Below are 16,557 nucleotides of genomic sequence, written 5' to 3'. Positions count from 1 at the left end.
CTTCATATAGGCTATGTACTAGATATATAATAATTTTATTTTTATCTTTCATATTTCGTATCTCTTGAAAGTTCTTCAACAAATTTAGTTCATAAACGTGCATTGTCATGTGATCTGCCAAATAGAAAAATCTTAGCCAAATGATCAACAAGCAATTCGATCGATCAAAACTGTATATTGAATTCAAATCAATCGTAAGTTTAATTTATCGTATGTTTGAATTGATTAAATGATATTTTTGTTTTAACACTCACTCCGTATATTTTGCAATCGTCTCCACCAAAGCAACTTCCGTATTAATACCTATGATAGATGAAGATGACGAAGTTGTCGTTCAGTTACACCAATTGTCTGGCGTGTTACTGGTACATAAACCCACCACCGCGTCCCATGATTACTCCTGGTATAGACATGGAGGTATACGTATTTATTTTTACTAGTAAATTAAAAGTTGCGAGGTCGCTTGTCGCCGAAAGCCTGAATATCGAGGATTGAGCTTTCTAACAATATTTGACAATCCAATCTAATTGCATTTCTTAAATAGTTACCAAACATATTTTGTGGCATGGAAAGAAGGAAACAGTTAAACGACAGTTCATGCACATAACATTTTTCATCGACTTTCATTTATCATGTGACTCAATAGTTATGGTATTTGCTGTAATTTATAAGTTGAATAACACCAAAGGCTTGAAAGTTAGCCTTACAAATATGTCTACTTTTGGTATTATTTAACTGATACTATTCGAAACAATAAGCATTTGGAACATAGTTCACTCATTTTCTGCAAAATACAATATAGGCTGCAAATTACAGAAGAGAAATACCTCCAACTAGAATATATATACTATATCTACTAACGTAGTGCGATCTAACAAGGATTTTAAGGGAAATATAAAGTTAATTACTGAGTTGTGAATAATCAATTCCTTCATTCTCCTTCTTTTATTATGGGATAAATTATTGGGATATCGAGAAACATCGTCGAATTTAGAGATAAAGAACTTACAATAATACCAGAATTTAAGAGATAAAGACGTTTTAAACGTTAACTACAGCCTTACATTTAATATATATTTATCTACTTTAACATTACAAAACTATATATTTGTTTTATTTTTTCATTCCTATACTCCTTTTATATGTTACTATCCAACAGAGTTTTGTTTGTTTTCTTTTCATTTTACGTTTTATATCTACTGTTGCTTTATTCTTCCACTTCTCTTGTTGTATGTATTTCTGCCTGCTCTTTTACACTCTTTCATGTGCTTCTTTTATTTGTTTATCTGCCCGTCTTAAATTTTCACTTCTTTGATATTTACGACAATTCTTTTTGTCTTTTCGTCGGGGGAAGATAAGCTCTGGCTAGAGTCACCCTCAATTAAACAAAATTTAAATAAATATGGTTGATTGATGTTACTATCTTGACTAGGTAAACCCTACCTTACTCCAGGAGATAATCATATTGGTGGTCAATGATATCATATGGTTGATTGATGTTTCTATCTTGACTAGGTAAACCCTACCTTACTCCAGGAAGTGCACCATATTGGTGGTTATGGTATCATATGGTTGATTGATGTTACTATGTTGACTAGGTAAACCATACCTTACTCCAGGAGATAATCATATTGGTGGTCAATGATATCATATGGTTGATTGATGTTTCTATCTTGACTAGGTAAACCCTACCTTACTCCAGGAAGTGCACCATATTGGTGGTTATGGTATCATATGGTTGATTGATGTTACTATGTTGACTAGGTAAACCATACCTTACTCCAGGAGATGCATCATGCTGGTGGTCAATGATATCATATGGTTGATTGATGTTACTATCTTGACTAGGTAAACCCTACCTTACTCCAGGAAGGGCACCATATTGGTGGTCAATGGTATCATATGGTTGATTGATGTTACTATCTTGACTAGGTAACCCCGACCTTAACTGTAGGAGAAGCACCATATTGGTAGTCAATGAAACCATCCTGGCAGATGTTCCTGTCCTATCATCTTCTCGCTCTAATATCTTTGAAATGTGACATATAATTATGGAATGTTTGCTTACCTTTCAATGTTCTCTTTATTTTGAATTTCGTCAAAAGTTTTGGTAGAAATATTACTCTTCTTTGTAGATAATATTTAAACATAAAAAAAGAAATTTTCAACTTACACGGCCACGACACCAGCCACGACTCTGCTGTGGCTAGAACGTATTGACTTTCATGAATTATCACCGAATTTCCAAAAAACAAAGTTGTATCTTCGCCATACGAAATGTTCTTAGGATCTGGTTTTCACTTAATGATGCAGAAATTCTCCAGTAATTTTGATAATTGATCAACTTTAGCTACCGGAATATTTAATTTCAGTCTCTCGAAAAAATGCCAACTGTGGATGTTAAGATGATCTATGTAACACAAATTTTCCAGTTTATGAACACCTATATATGTCCCCACCACCCCCCCCCCCAAAAAAAAACAAGGAACTTCTTGGTGCTTTGGGGCTTCCAGCACTAGCTCATCTTCGAATAAAGAAAAGATCATGAATGTTTGTCGGAGAGACTGGCTGGGAGGGTGGGGGGGGGGGGGTGGAGGGGTAGTATACGAGTCAGGTACATATTCTTGTGAGCAGCAAACAGTTCATTCACTCAGATATTGTTCTGTACTTTGCGACACCTCAAAGAAGATTCAGAAGGTTTCTCTCGACTTGAGCATATTTTCATTTTTATTGAGAAATATCCAATGTTGTACTGTTGATTCACCTACAATACTAAAAAAACACACACAATGACATCCTGTATTTGATTCCCAAAACACAGCACTTCCCTCATCTGCCACAAACCAGTTTTATATTTCATCCTTTTTTCGAATAAAGTCATAATTTAAAAGCAACTTTTCTCGTTAAGATTTCCACTTCCGGTGAACTTTACTGAGCATTACCAAAGTATTACTCAAAAATCAGATTGATATTAATTAAACTAAGACATCCTTCAAAACTTGATCCCCCTTCCCTCTCCTCTAACTAAATGAGAAATTCCATTTCAATCTAGAAAGTTTCTTCGCTGAGATACTTTCACACAATTATCATTAAGTAAAAAAATATATTCCTCTAGTAACTGAAGTGACGTCAACCTTTTTGAACTACATTGTTGTGGGGTACGTGTGGGATCGTAAAAATTGAAACAAACAGTGATGAAAACCAAAAGGCTGTTTTCAAGCCTCGTCTCTCTTTCGTCTACAACAAACAACGCCTGTTTAATAAACCACCGACAAGCTTATATGCCAGCAGGCTCGAATACTGTATTTTAAAGATGGTTGTATATATACACAAAGCATTACTTCACATGGAACTGAATCTGATGATGCACAACTAAATATTGAAACGGGTAAAAAAAAAAAAAAAATACAACCGAGGATAGAAAGGAGAGCCACTGAATTACTCACAAAGGAGAGTATTTGAAGCGGTTACAACAATGGGTTGTTATATCAGGACAAATTTCTTCAATTTGTAAACATATTAACGACTTCTAACAACTTGGAGAGATTGATAACAGCTGACCTACTATTGATCATCTTTCATTAATTTCAATCACAAAAATTGGCAGCTTCAAACATAAAAGAGAAGGTCAAGTAAAATCGAACAAAACGGGAAGTGGTGAAACTATAACGCAAAGCTGACACCATCCCTAAAAATAAAAACGAAGTAAATTATATACAAATAATTCCTTTAAAGATTTCTTTTCTTCAAATACCATCAGAGCAAAGGAAAGCTTAAAACCAAAATCTACAAATGTAAAACATCAAATTTCGTCTCTTGAAAGTCCAGTATGAAGTTGAAGGAGTAAAAATGGATGGTATGGACGCTCTAATAAAACGGACAGTTGGTTGAGACATTTAAGTTGATGGATTGTCTTTAGGTATTAAGTACACGGGATGTTTGCTATTCACAATCTGTAGGGGAAAGTGTTGCTCGTTGTGGTAAATTTACTTATATTTCCAGTCAGTTTTATTGTTTATAACCTACTGAATGCACTCATCGATAAGCAACTGGTTGCCTTCCACTAAATTCCAAGACGGCGGCACATATGTTCAAACATATGATTATGTTTTTTACAAGTTTTACAAGTTTAACGAAAATGTCAGCCTATACCTGGATACCCATATGCACAGTACGGTAGGATAGGCACATGCTATGAAAGCGATAAAACGTTCGTGTAATCTCAGGTTCAGTTAGTATAACTAATTGGCAGGAAACCTTATGATGTAGAACAGCCAGCTCGGTTGGTAAGTCTTAATACGCTATCAGAAAATTATGAAAGAGTATGGATGTGTCTATAATACTATCATAGTTTATGGATTGTCTAAAGTGGATGTATGTGTGCGTGCATACAGAACATTATAAAAAATAAAACAACATTTATCAAATTCTCTGATAACACAAGACATTGCAATACACAACGCATAGAAACCACTGTTATTATTCCTGCCCAATAACTAACTCTAGAGTGTGCAGAATAGTTCTATGTAGTGGACCACAAAAATGCAGAATAGTTCTATGTAGTGGACCACAAAAATGCAGAATAGTTCTATGTAGTGGACCATAAAAATACAGAATCGTTCTTAGTAGTGGACCATAAAACTGAGGGTGAAAAGGTGTTACGTTCTGTTTTGTCAGTGCATTGATGTCACAAGTTAATAACTGTGTTATGAACTTAGCAACCTGAACATACAAAACATCATTATCTTTCACTGATTATCTGCTAAAAGTGTCTACACAATGAAATCATTTCATATACAATTCATAGTTAGGGACATACAAAAACTGTATTAAGAATAAATTTACAGTTGGACATAACAGCAGTATTAGCTACAACATTAAATCCAAGCCATTTCTCCTGCCAACAATATCAAAAAAGTGGAAAATGGGTTAAAGATTTGAAATGTCTAGGAAATGAAAGAATATCATAAGACAAAAAAAAATTGAGGGTAAACAACAAAATGCAATGTGACACCAAAAGTTAATATCGACTGGGATGTCATGCTGTACTGTACCTGGATAATAAACTTCTGGTTAAAAATACTGACAAATAATGGTACTGTTTCTGAGGACTGATGAGGGAGTAATCTTCCCAAATGATATAAAATAAAATACTTAAATGGAATAAACAAAGATGAAGGTATGGAGAGCGACTTCATTTCTCCAAGTCCTTCGTAAATCAATGTTACGTTATGATTACCATAATTTCAAGGGATTGTGATTTTATTAGAAAATTACTATTCACAAGAATTAAATATGAGAGGAAACCTGAACCAAGTAAAGAAGGAATGTGAAGGGCTATGAATAAATAGCCTTGTTCATTAACCAAAAGTATAAGATGCTCAGTTTTAACATTACCATACCATTATAAATTATTATCATCAATAAAATAAAGGTAAATTTGAAACTTTCATAACAAGATTGATAAAAATTGTTGAAAACTGCTCCTAGCATTTTGTAGTAGTTTGGCGACTATTGCCATCCTTTTCAGCAACGAGTGAGAACTGTTTATTTATCTATACTTTATTGACGTAGTGTAGGTGGTTACCTGTGTTTTACCATAATGCTGATGCTACACAACTTTGAACGAGCACTTCACTCTTAGCATTGGATAATCACAGATGACAGCTTAGTTAAGTAGTAAAGTGTGCACACACTTCTACCTACCTGAAGTCATCGTTTTACCGATAATGAAATGCAGCAATGATTGATGAAACTGAATAGCAGTTGTGAGCACTGCTAAGAACTTCTGTTTTCAGTACTGGTTCAATGTCTACATAACTGCACATCTCTTATCTTTAAATCTTTAAATTTTATCTTATATTTATCTTTTAAAATGGGCGGGGGCTAATGTTCCAAAATAAAATTAAATGTGCCACTGAAAGACGTTAAATTTGAGGGCACCATGTTTAGATTTTAAAGTTTTCAAAGGACACAAATCTCGCAGCTTTCAGTTAACTTGTACCATGTAGTCAAGAATAATGAATAGGTACAACTGGCATTTAGACAGAAATACATATATCTGCAAGTGCCAAAATAAAATTCATTGTGCCACTGAAGCCGTTTATACAGACACGATATTGTAAAGCGGGTGAACTTCTTCAAAGTAATGACGAGTGAGTGGGCAATGACGAATGATTTGCAATATCTTCATGTGAGGGCGTTTGACGTGAATATGCATTATCCCGTGCATGATTATTCCGTGAACTTCCGTGTTCTTTCTGATGCTGGATATCATACACGGACAACACTAACACAAATCTGCTCATATCTCGTATGTGTATAGGGTTGCCATACATATTTGGGTATAAATTGTATGCAAATTAACAGACTCTATGAAAGTAGGTGTGGTCTGTGATGGGTTTTATTGTACACGCCTTGGTTTGAACAAACATTGCTAGTTTGGTTCTCACAAGATTAAAACATTCGACGAGTATCATCCATGCCTTCCTTATTTCTGTAGTTTATAGCTGGTGTAAGAACGTGCCAACTTCTAAACACTCCCGACAAAGTAAGTTCTATTTTCTATTTTCCCCTAACAATTAGACATATGTTTCATATTATTTTTGAACTAACTATGTAAGTCGAATAAGGAAGTTTTCAACTCCTTGGTCGAATCTACAACCACTGTGGCTTATGGCAGTATCAGTTTTTTTGTATACCGTATATTACCCTGGAGCTATAAACAACCACAGTGTCGTTCAGAAACAAATGTATATATGTAACGTGTGTCTTTTTTCAACAGCTGCATGATTTGTAGGCTATTTATTGTGTCTAAGGTTTACAGTTGTGTGTGGGTATACGATTGGTTGCTTTAAGTGTTAAAACAGCACAGTCTTATTCGTGAACCACCATGTACTGTGCTGACTGCCTGCAGAAGGCAAAAGGGTGCATTTTCCATATAACCGCGCACCGTTTTTCCTGAACGTTACACAATTTATACAACCATTGCATTCAGTTTCTCAAAACAGTTAATATTGCCGCGTGGTCGATATATATATATATATATATTATATAAATCTACATATGTATATATATATATATATATATATATATATATATTGTCACATTAGAATAGTATAATTTAGTTAATTTGTATTTGTATGACAGAAGAAGTCAATCTGTCAGCTGTTTATTTTAGAAAGTTTTTTTTTAGTAACTTTTACTTTAGTCAATGCTGGTTGTTGTTGATGTTGGAAAGTAGTATCCAAGGATGTAGGACAATTTACATAAACCCTAATCCCTCTTTTCACTACAAAAATACAAGGTAGCATAATTGAGTATGTATACAAAAGAAACATCACCAGGTCAGGGCATAGTATAATAATACAAAGGTACAGGGTAGCATAGCATAGCTAGTGCACACAAAAGAAACCTACCAGGGCAGGACATAGTCAAGATGACAATGTATTGTATTGCCAAGTTATGCAAATTGATGCACTAGTAATTACGTGTGACATCACATCCAGCCAGTAAAGTGAGTGTTGGATAAGATTTTTATTCACTCTCCAAAATACCATCATCGGATTGAGTCCTGCTATATCTCTTAGCTGAAAAAGACGGAGCTACAATATTGTGATTTTCATATCATGGGGCACAGGATCCTATATATAGGATACCTGTATTGAAGCCTGGGCTAGCATACTTTAATTAATGTCTGGCATTTAACTGTGAAAGCTTGAAACACAATTTTTCCCTGGAGATTCCAGTATCACACAATATTTAGTGTTCTGGATAGGGCAGCTTGTCGGCAGAGTTGGGATGGAAGTACATCACCTGACCGGATAAAGTAAAGCTGTATTGCAGAGCTCGTCTGACAGTTTAAGAACTGGAACCATTTGCCACTTTCCTCTCACATTGGGTCGAAGACCGGAAGCTTTTGAGGATAGTTTTATCACCGACTATAACACCTACCACAACCTGATATCAGCAACCACGTGTCAACAAGTATTGTCAACACCTTTAGGCAATATTCGTCATAGTGACAACTCAGAACTCATTTTTTTTTTAAGATAAATGTTAAATCAGAATTTCATGATGTAAAGGGGGGAAAGCTCTTCAGACTAGAAGAGGTAATCTCATTCTTTTATAGAGAAAAGAATATCCAATTAATATATATTAAGACTAAATTTATACGTGCCAGTTTGCTCTCTCGCAATTGAAAAAGATCCAGGGGTATCAAAACTTTGGAAAGTCTCAAACTTTTCAGTAGTTAAGCTAAATCTAGTATATGTTATCCTCTGGTAAAGATTGCGCCAAAGCAATCTGTTATCTCTAAGTATTCAGGAGTCCTACGTGTTCCTAAGCAGTATTACAGAACGCTGTAACCTTTATTTTGCATGTTCCTTTTTTTTATTATTTTAAGGAGAAAGTTCCTCCTCAATAAATACCTATTCACTTAAGAAGTTGAATTTATAAAACTTGTTCTGCATCATTAGTTGGTTGGAGTATTTCTTTTTTACATTGCATATTGATTTTGGATAGCCGCTAGGCGAATGTGTCGCATTGCCACTTGCATTCTTTTTGTGGGTGACAATTAAATGGGGGCCTGTCCGGGAATTCTATCCAAGATTTAAGCATAAGCATTTTCTTTGACAGAAGTGAAAAATACATAACTGGTTGGTGTCATAAAATTCAACCTGTGAATTATATGTATATTAATTGTTTGTATTTACTTGTATTCGCAGACGAATTCCGCAAGAGCAGCTCTTATTTGGTCGGTCTACCCGTGTACTTCCATTCTAGCGTCTTACTGGCGGTCCCGACAAGAACTGAAGCAACATCTAATGTAATGTTGGTTGGCAAGTAGTTAATTGTGTTTTGTATTTTACATGTTTTATGCCAGACGTGAAATCCACTTACACAATTAGTGTATCATTGTTGTTTAATCGTACAACTGTGTTACCTATGATATGAAATTACATTGTTGTCGGATGTAACTATAAATTGCGCGCACTCTAAACTAAACTGCAGGCATCAGTAATTGGTTTCAATACATTGTCATTGTTATACATTAGTCATGACTAGTCAACTAGAGTTAGAAAAACTTGTGTCAATCGGAGAAAAGTTAGGTCTCAAAGGTGTAGAACTAAAACAATTCTTAGATGATGAAAGGGACAAGCTTAAGCAAGAACGAGATGAAGAAAGAGATCGAAGAGCTAAGCAAAGGGCGATTGATGCACACGAACAAGAAGAAGATAGGCAGAGACAAGAAAAGATAGAAAGAGAAAAGGCAAAGCAGTTAGAAATACAACTCAAGATAGAAGAAGCAAAGCAAGCCCAAGCTGAGGCACAAGCACAGATAGGCAATGGAGGTTATCATGGTAATGGTAGTGCAGCAAGAAGTAGACCACCTAAACTGCCACCATTCAACCAAGAGAAAGACGACATTGATGCATATATCAATAGATTTGAACGTTATGCCACATTGCAAGGTTGGGATAGGGATACTGTATGGGCCACAAGTCTTTCAGCACTTATTCAAGGTTGTGGATTGTTTGAATATTCATCACTTTCACTTGAGGATTCCAAAGATTACGACAAGGTAAAGCAAGCCTTATTACGTGCATACCACCTTACAGCCGATGGTTTTAGGAAGAAATTTCGTGATATTAGACCTGCACATGAAGATACAGGAACGAAGTATGTCGCAAAATTAAAGAATTATCTCCATAGATGGATGGAATTAGAGGAAGTAACTACTTATGAACAACTCCAAGACATAATATTGAGAGAGCAGTTCTTGAACTCATGTAGCAAAGATTTGGAAACATTTCTGAAAGAAAGAAAGCCGAAGAACATCACAACAATGGGTGAATTTACCGATCAATATGTAGAAGCACATGGAGGTTGGTATCCTGGTCACTCCAAGAATAGTAGAAGTACTCAAAACAGTAATTCCACGAGGAACCAGAATCGTAACAACGGAAGATTCCACAATCACAATCAGAAGTTCCAGCAACAAAATCAGAAAGGGAAAACGTATTCTGGGCAGAGAAGTGAACCCAGGAAATGCTATATTTGTGATAAACCAGGCCACTTTGCAAGAGACTGTAGGACAAAGCGAATGCAAACCATGGCTCTTATGACAGATGTATTTAGTGACATGATGGAGAAACGCGCCTCAACTTCGACCGAACAGAACCTTCCAGACAAAAAGGAAACTGGCGGTGCATGTACAGACATTGGTGCATTCATGATGGTAAAGCCAGATCCTCATCTATTCCAAGCAAGTAAGAAGGGATTCTTCACATTAGATTGTGGTCACAAGTTAACTGTATTGACTCAAGTTACAGCCGCATGTAAAGATCAGAATTTATCGTCGATGCCTGTTCAAATGGGTAAGATAGGGAATCAAAGTGTTAAAGTATTACGGGACAGTGGATGCAGTGGTGTAGTTGTAAGATCTCAGTACGTCAAGCCCAGCCAAATGACAGGTGACGTTAAAACTTGCATCCTGATTGACGGTACGGTACGACAATATCCCGTTGCCAACATACTCGTGGATACTCCATACTTCTCAGGTTCAGTTTCGGCCTTGTGTATGAATGATCCAGTCTATGATTTAATTCTAGGGAATGTCCCAGGTGTACGAGAACCTACCAATCCAGACCCGAATTGGGAAGAGTCACAGACACAGGATCAACCAGTACAACCACCACCAAATGTAACCAAGCCTATGGCAATAAGGAATGATGATGACCCAAATACAGTTGCCGCAGCACAGACTAGGAGTCAGAGCAAAGCAAAAGAGAAGCCCTTTAAAAAGTTAAAGGTATCGTCCCCGATTGGTGAAGAGGTTACTGCAGACATGCTACGTGAAAAGCAACAACAGGACCCCACCTTGGAAAAAATCAGACAGTTAGCCGAAACAGGAGATGATAAAGTGAGTAAAAATGGGAGTACTCATAAATATGTGAAGTCCAGTGGCATTCTCTACAGAGAATTTAGTTCTCCTCGAGTGGAATTTGGAAACAGATTTAGGCAGGTAGTAGTTCCAGTTGACTACAGAGATCATGTATTAAAGGTAGCACACGAATCGATTCTAGGGGGTCATCAAGGATCCAAAAAGACGCGTGATAAAGTAATGAGTGACTTTACATGGCCTGGAATGCAAGCAGACGTTACCAGGTATTGTCAGTCGTGTGATGTATGCCAAAGAACCCTCCCTAAAGGTCGTGTTACTAAAGTACCATTAGGAAGTATGCCGCTGATTGAAGAACCATTTCAAAGGGTAGCAGTAGACTTAGTAGGACCGATCAAGCCAGCCACAGAGCGTGGACATCGATACATATTGGTTTTAGTTGACTACGCAACTAGATACCCAGAAGCAGTACCAATGAAAACCATTGAAGCTGAGTCAGTAGCTGAGGAACTCCTTGGAATTTATTCAAGATTAGGCTTCCCAAAAGAAGTATTAACTGACCAAGGATCTCAGTTTGTCTCTGGCGTCATGAAAGAAGTTAGCCGATTATTGTCAATTCGCCGATTAACCACGACTCCGTACCATGCCATGTGCAATGGGTTGGTAGAGAAATTTAATGGCACATTGAAAGCAATGTTAAAGAAGATGTGCGATGAAAGGCCTAAAGATTGGGACAGATATATAGATCCCCTACTGTTTGCGTACAGGGAAACGCCACAGGAAAGCACAGGCTTCTCACCATTTGAACTGCTATATGGGCGGACCGTGCGTGGTCCTATGCGGATTCTTAAGGAATTATGGACCGGCGAATCAGAAGTAAGTGAGACGAAGACTGTGTACCAGTACGTGTTGGACTTACAGGAACGTTTAGAGCAAACATGTCAACTAGCACGTGAGGAGCTCAAGAAGTCTAGACAAAGGTACAAAACGTACTACAACAAGAAAGCAAGAGTAAGAAACATGAAAGTAGGAGAAGAAGTCCTCCTCCTTCTCCCCACTGTTAGGAACAAGCTACTTATGCAGTGGAAGGGACCATTTCCAATAGTGGAGAAAGTTGGTACGATGAACTACAAAATAGACTTTGGCCATAGGGTCAAAACATTTCACGCCAACCTGCTAAAGAAATATAACAGACGTGAAGTGGCAGCTACTATGTTCGAGATGCCAATACAAAGTATGTATGAAGTTGTCTGCACATCGGTTCTAGAAGATGAACCACAAGAGGAATCTGGTATATCTGAACTCAAATCATTTTCCACAGATGATCTTATACATCTTCCACCTATGTTTCAGAAGGAGCGAAGTACTGATGTGAATATCAGCGGACAATTAGGAAAAACAAAAACTCAACAGGTACAACAAATATTGACAGAGTTTGAAGACAGTTTGACTGACCTACCGGGGAAGACAAAGCTCGGTGAACATGTCATCAAAGTCAGCGATACAACACCTATAAGGAGTAAACCTTATCCAATACCACATGCTCTTCGAGATGATATCCGCAAGGAGATCCAAAGTATGCTGAGGATGGGCGTAATATCGCACAGCAAAAGTCCATACGCTTGTCCGTTGGTAGCATTAAAGAAGCCGGATGGATCTTTGAGGGCCTGTTGCGACACACGCAAAATTAACATGATCACGGAGTTTGATGCTGAGCCTGTTCCAGACCAGGAAGAGATTTTTGCAAAGTTATCCAAGGATTGCTACTTCAGTAAAATCGATCTGAGCAAAGGTTACTGGCAAATCCCAATGGCAAAAGAGTCGAAGCCATTAACAGCATTTGTGACTCATGATGGGTTATACGAGTTCAATATGATGCCATTTGGTCTTGTGAATTCTGGTGCTACATTCAACAGAGTGATGAGGAAGCTTCTTAAAGGAATTGAGAATGTCCATAGTTATGTAGATGATATCCTGATACACACTCAGACATGGGAGGAACATCTCCAGAGAGTAAAAGAAGTCTTCACAAGAATCAAGAAAGCCAACTTGACGGCTAGACCTACAAAATGTTTCATTGGGTACAATGAGGTGGAATTTTTAGGACATATTATAGGAGAAGGTAGAGTAAAACCCAAACCTGACAAAATTAAAGCCATTCAGCAAGCAGAGAGACCAACTACAAAGACTCAAGTGAGATCATTCTTAGGGTTGGTAGGTTACTACAGGAAGTTTGTACCAAACTTCGCAGCCGTGGCAGTACCACTGACTAACTGTACGAAGAAAGGGGAACCAAACGTGATTAGATGGGGCGAGAGCCAGGAACAGGCGTTCCAAACACTGAAGAGTAAGCTTGCAAGCTCACCGATACTTCAGCTCCCCGACCTCCACAGAGAATTCACACTTCGGACAGACGCTTCGGATACAGGAGTTGGTGCGATCCTTCTTCAGGAGTTTGCAGGTGAAAAATTTCCAGTAGCCTATGCTAGCAAAAAGCTGAACAAGAGTCAAATGAGATACTCAGTGATGGAGAGAGAATGCTTGGCCGTAGTCTGGGCTGTACTCAAGTTTGAGCCATATCTCTATGGCAAGGAATTTGTAATAGAGACAGACCATCAACCATTGACATGCATTCGGAAGTCGAAAGTGGCAAATGGAAGGATAATGAGGTGGGCACTGGCATTACAGCCATATCGTTACCGCATCCAAGTGATAAAGGGAGCCGATAATGTAGGGGCTGACTACTTGAGTAGAAGTACAGAAATAATGCAAGCCAATTTCTTATCCTTCATCAGCAAAGAGCTGTAAGAAATTCATTTCCAATAGTGTATGGAAATGTGTGATTTCAGGAAGCTTAGGGAGAAGCAGAGGAAATTGAAGGAGATTTCAGTGCAGGATAGGCTGAAACAAATATCCTAATGTGAGATGTGTATAAATGTGTTAGACACATTTTATTAAAGGAGGGAGTTAATTGTCACATTAGAATAGTATAATTTAGTTAATTTGTATTTGTATGACAGAAGAAGTCAATCTGTCAGCTGTTTATTTTAGAAAGTTTTTTTTTAGTAACTTTTACTTTAGTCAATGCTGGTTGTTGTTGATGTTGGAAAGTAGTATCCAAGGATGTAGGACAATTTACATAAACCCTAATCCCTCTTTTCACTACAAAAATACAAGGTAGCATAATTGAGTATGTATACAAAAGAAACATCACCAGGTCAGGGCATAGTATAATAATACAAAGGTACAGGGTAGCATAGCATAGCTAGTGCACACAAAAGAAACCTACCAGGGCAGGACATAGTCAAGATGACAATGTATTGTATTGCCAAGTTATGCAAATTGATGCACTAGTAATTACGTGTGACATCACATCCAGCCAGTAAAGTGAGTGTTGGATAAGATTTTTATTCACTCTCCAAAATACCATCATCGGATTGAGTCCTGCTATATCTCTTAGCTGAAAAAGACGGAGCTACAATATTGTGATTTTCATATCATGGGGCACAGGATCCTATATATAGGATACCTGTATTGAAGCCTGGGCTAGCATACTTTAATTAATGTCTGGCATTTAACTGTGAAAGCTTGAAACACAATTTTTCCCTGGAGATTCCAGTATCACACAATATTTAGTGTTCTGGATAGGGCAGCTTGTCGGCAGAGTTGGGATGGAAGTACATCACCTGACCGGATAAAGTAAAGCTGTATTGCAGAGCTCGTCTGACAGTTTAAGAACTGGAACCATTTGCCACTTTCCTCTCACATTGGGTCGAAGACCGGAAGCTTTTGAGGATAGTTTTATCACCGACTATAACACCTACCACAACCTGATATCAGCAACCACGTGTCAACAAGTATTGTCAACACCTTTAGGCAATATTCGTCATAGTGACAACTCAGAACTCATTTTTTTTTTAAGATAAATGTTAAATCAGAATTTCATGATGTAAAGGGGGGAAAGCTCTTCAGACTAGAAGAGGTAATCTCATTCTTTTATAGAGAAAAGAATATCCAATTAATATATATTAAGACTAAATTTATACGTGCCAGTTTGCTCTCTCGCAATTGAAAAAGATCCAGGGGTATCAAAACTTTGGAAAGTCTCAAACTTTTCAGTAGTTAAGCTAAATCTAGTATATGTTATCCTCTGGTAAAGATTGCGCCAAAGCAATCTGTTATCTCTAAGTATTCAGGAGTCCTACGTGTTCCTAAGCAGTATTACAGAACGCTGTAACCTTTATTTTGCATGTTCCTTTTTTTTATTATTTTAAGGAGAAAGTTCCTCCTCAATAAATACCTATTCACTTAAGAAGTTGAATTTATAAAACTTGTTCTGCATCATTAGTTGGTTGGAGTATTTCTTTTTTACATTGCATATTGATTTTGGATAGCCGCTAGGCGAATGTGTCGCATTGCCACTTGCATTCTTTTTGTGGGTGACATATATATATATATATATATATCCACAAGAAAAAAAGGGGGGGAAATGATACTTTCATTTCCAACTTTATTACTCCGAACGTTAAATCGGTTACAAAATATTTCGAGCGTTAAAACGGCTCTTTTTCAGTTGCCGTAATGAAATGGAAGAAACTAGACCTCATTGGTTTTTAGCTTAGCATGCATACTCATAAAAGTTCTAAGTAATAAAGTTGGAAATGAAAGTATCATTTTTTCCCTTTTTTTTCTTGTGGATATATCTTACTTTCTAACACACGCCAACAGACATTATATATATATGTATATATATATATATATATATATATATATATATATATATCTATATATATCTATATCTATATCTATATCTATATCTATATCTATATATATATCTATATCTATATATATATATATATCTATATATATCTATATATATATCTATATCTATATCTATATATATATATATATATATATATATATATATATATATATATATATATATATATATATATATATATATCCACAAGAAAAAAAGGGGGGAAAATGATACTTTCATTTCCAACTTTATTACTCCGAACGTTAAATCGGTTAAAAAATATTTCGAGCGTTAAAACGGCTCTTTTTCAGTTGCCGTAATGAAATGGAAGAAACTAGACCTTATTGGTTTTTAGCTTAGCATGCATACTCATAAAAGTTCTAAGTAATAAATTTGGAAATGAAAGTATCATTTTTTCCTTTTTTTTTGTGGATATATCTTACTTTCCAACACACGCCAACAGACATTATATATATATATGTATATATATATATATATATATATATATATATATATATATATATATATATATATGTATATATATATATATATATATATATATATATATATATATATAAATATATATATATAAATATATATATATATATATATATATATATATATCTATCTATATATATCTTTATATATATATATATATATCTATATATATATAAATATATATATATATCTATATATATATATATAAATATATATCTATATATATATATCTATATATATCTATATATAAATATATATATATATACCACTTTATTGTACCATTAGGAGACAATGATTATAATATGATATATGGGAGACAATATTGTATATGTTGCATAAATCTTGAACGAAATGCCCAGCGAGTTAAAATTTTATGCATTTTAGCTTGCAAGGTTAT

General features: G+C 36.0%; 2 protein-coding genes across 6 annotated transcripts in view; both read left to right on the top strand.

Annotated features, from left to right (window-relative positions):
• The first annotated feature begins 6,433 nt into the window (after positions 1-6,433).
• The window catches only part of LOC139969536 (uncharacterized), a 39,366-nt gene continuing 29,242 nt past the window's right edge, over positions 6,434-16,557 (top strand). For 3 of the 5 annotated variants that reach the window (XM_071974612.1, XM_071974614.1, XM_071974611.1), the window contains exon 1: positions 6,434-6,550. The gene's annotated coding sequence lies outside the window, so the exon portion shown is untranslated. The remainder of the gene's footprint in view (positions 6,551-16,557) is intronic. The other 2 variants (XM_071974610.1, XM_071974613.1) reach the window with 2 other exon arrangements.
• Positions 9,059-13,711, top strand: LOC139970213 (uncharacterized). The gene has a single exon (XM_071975851.1). The coding sequence runs from the start codon at positions 9,059-9,061 to the stop codon at positions 13,709-13,711; it is 4,653 nt and encodes a 1,550-aa protein (XP_071831952.1).

Source organism: Apostichopus japonicus, chromosome 7 (assembly GCF_037975245.1).
Source record: "Apostichopus japonicus isolate 1M-3 chromosome 7, ASM3797524v1, whole genome shotgun sequence".
In the NCBI taxonomy this organism is placed as follows: Eukaryota; Metazoa; Echinodermata; class Holothuroidea; order Aspidochirotida; family Stichopodidae; genus Apostichopus; species Apostichopus japonicus.
Note: the sequence above shows the minus strand (reverse complement) of the source record. Positions and strands in the feature narration are given on the sequence as shown.

What these genes read in the sequence shown, in the direction of transcription:
- LOC139970213 (XM_071975851.1), top strand. Translation starts at nt 9,059, where the DNA reads ATGACTAGTCAACTAGAGTTAGAAAAACTTGTGTCAATCGGAGAAAAG.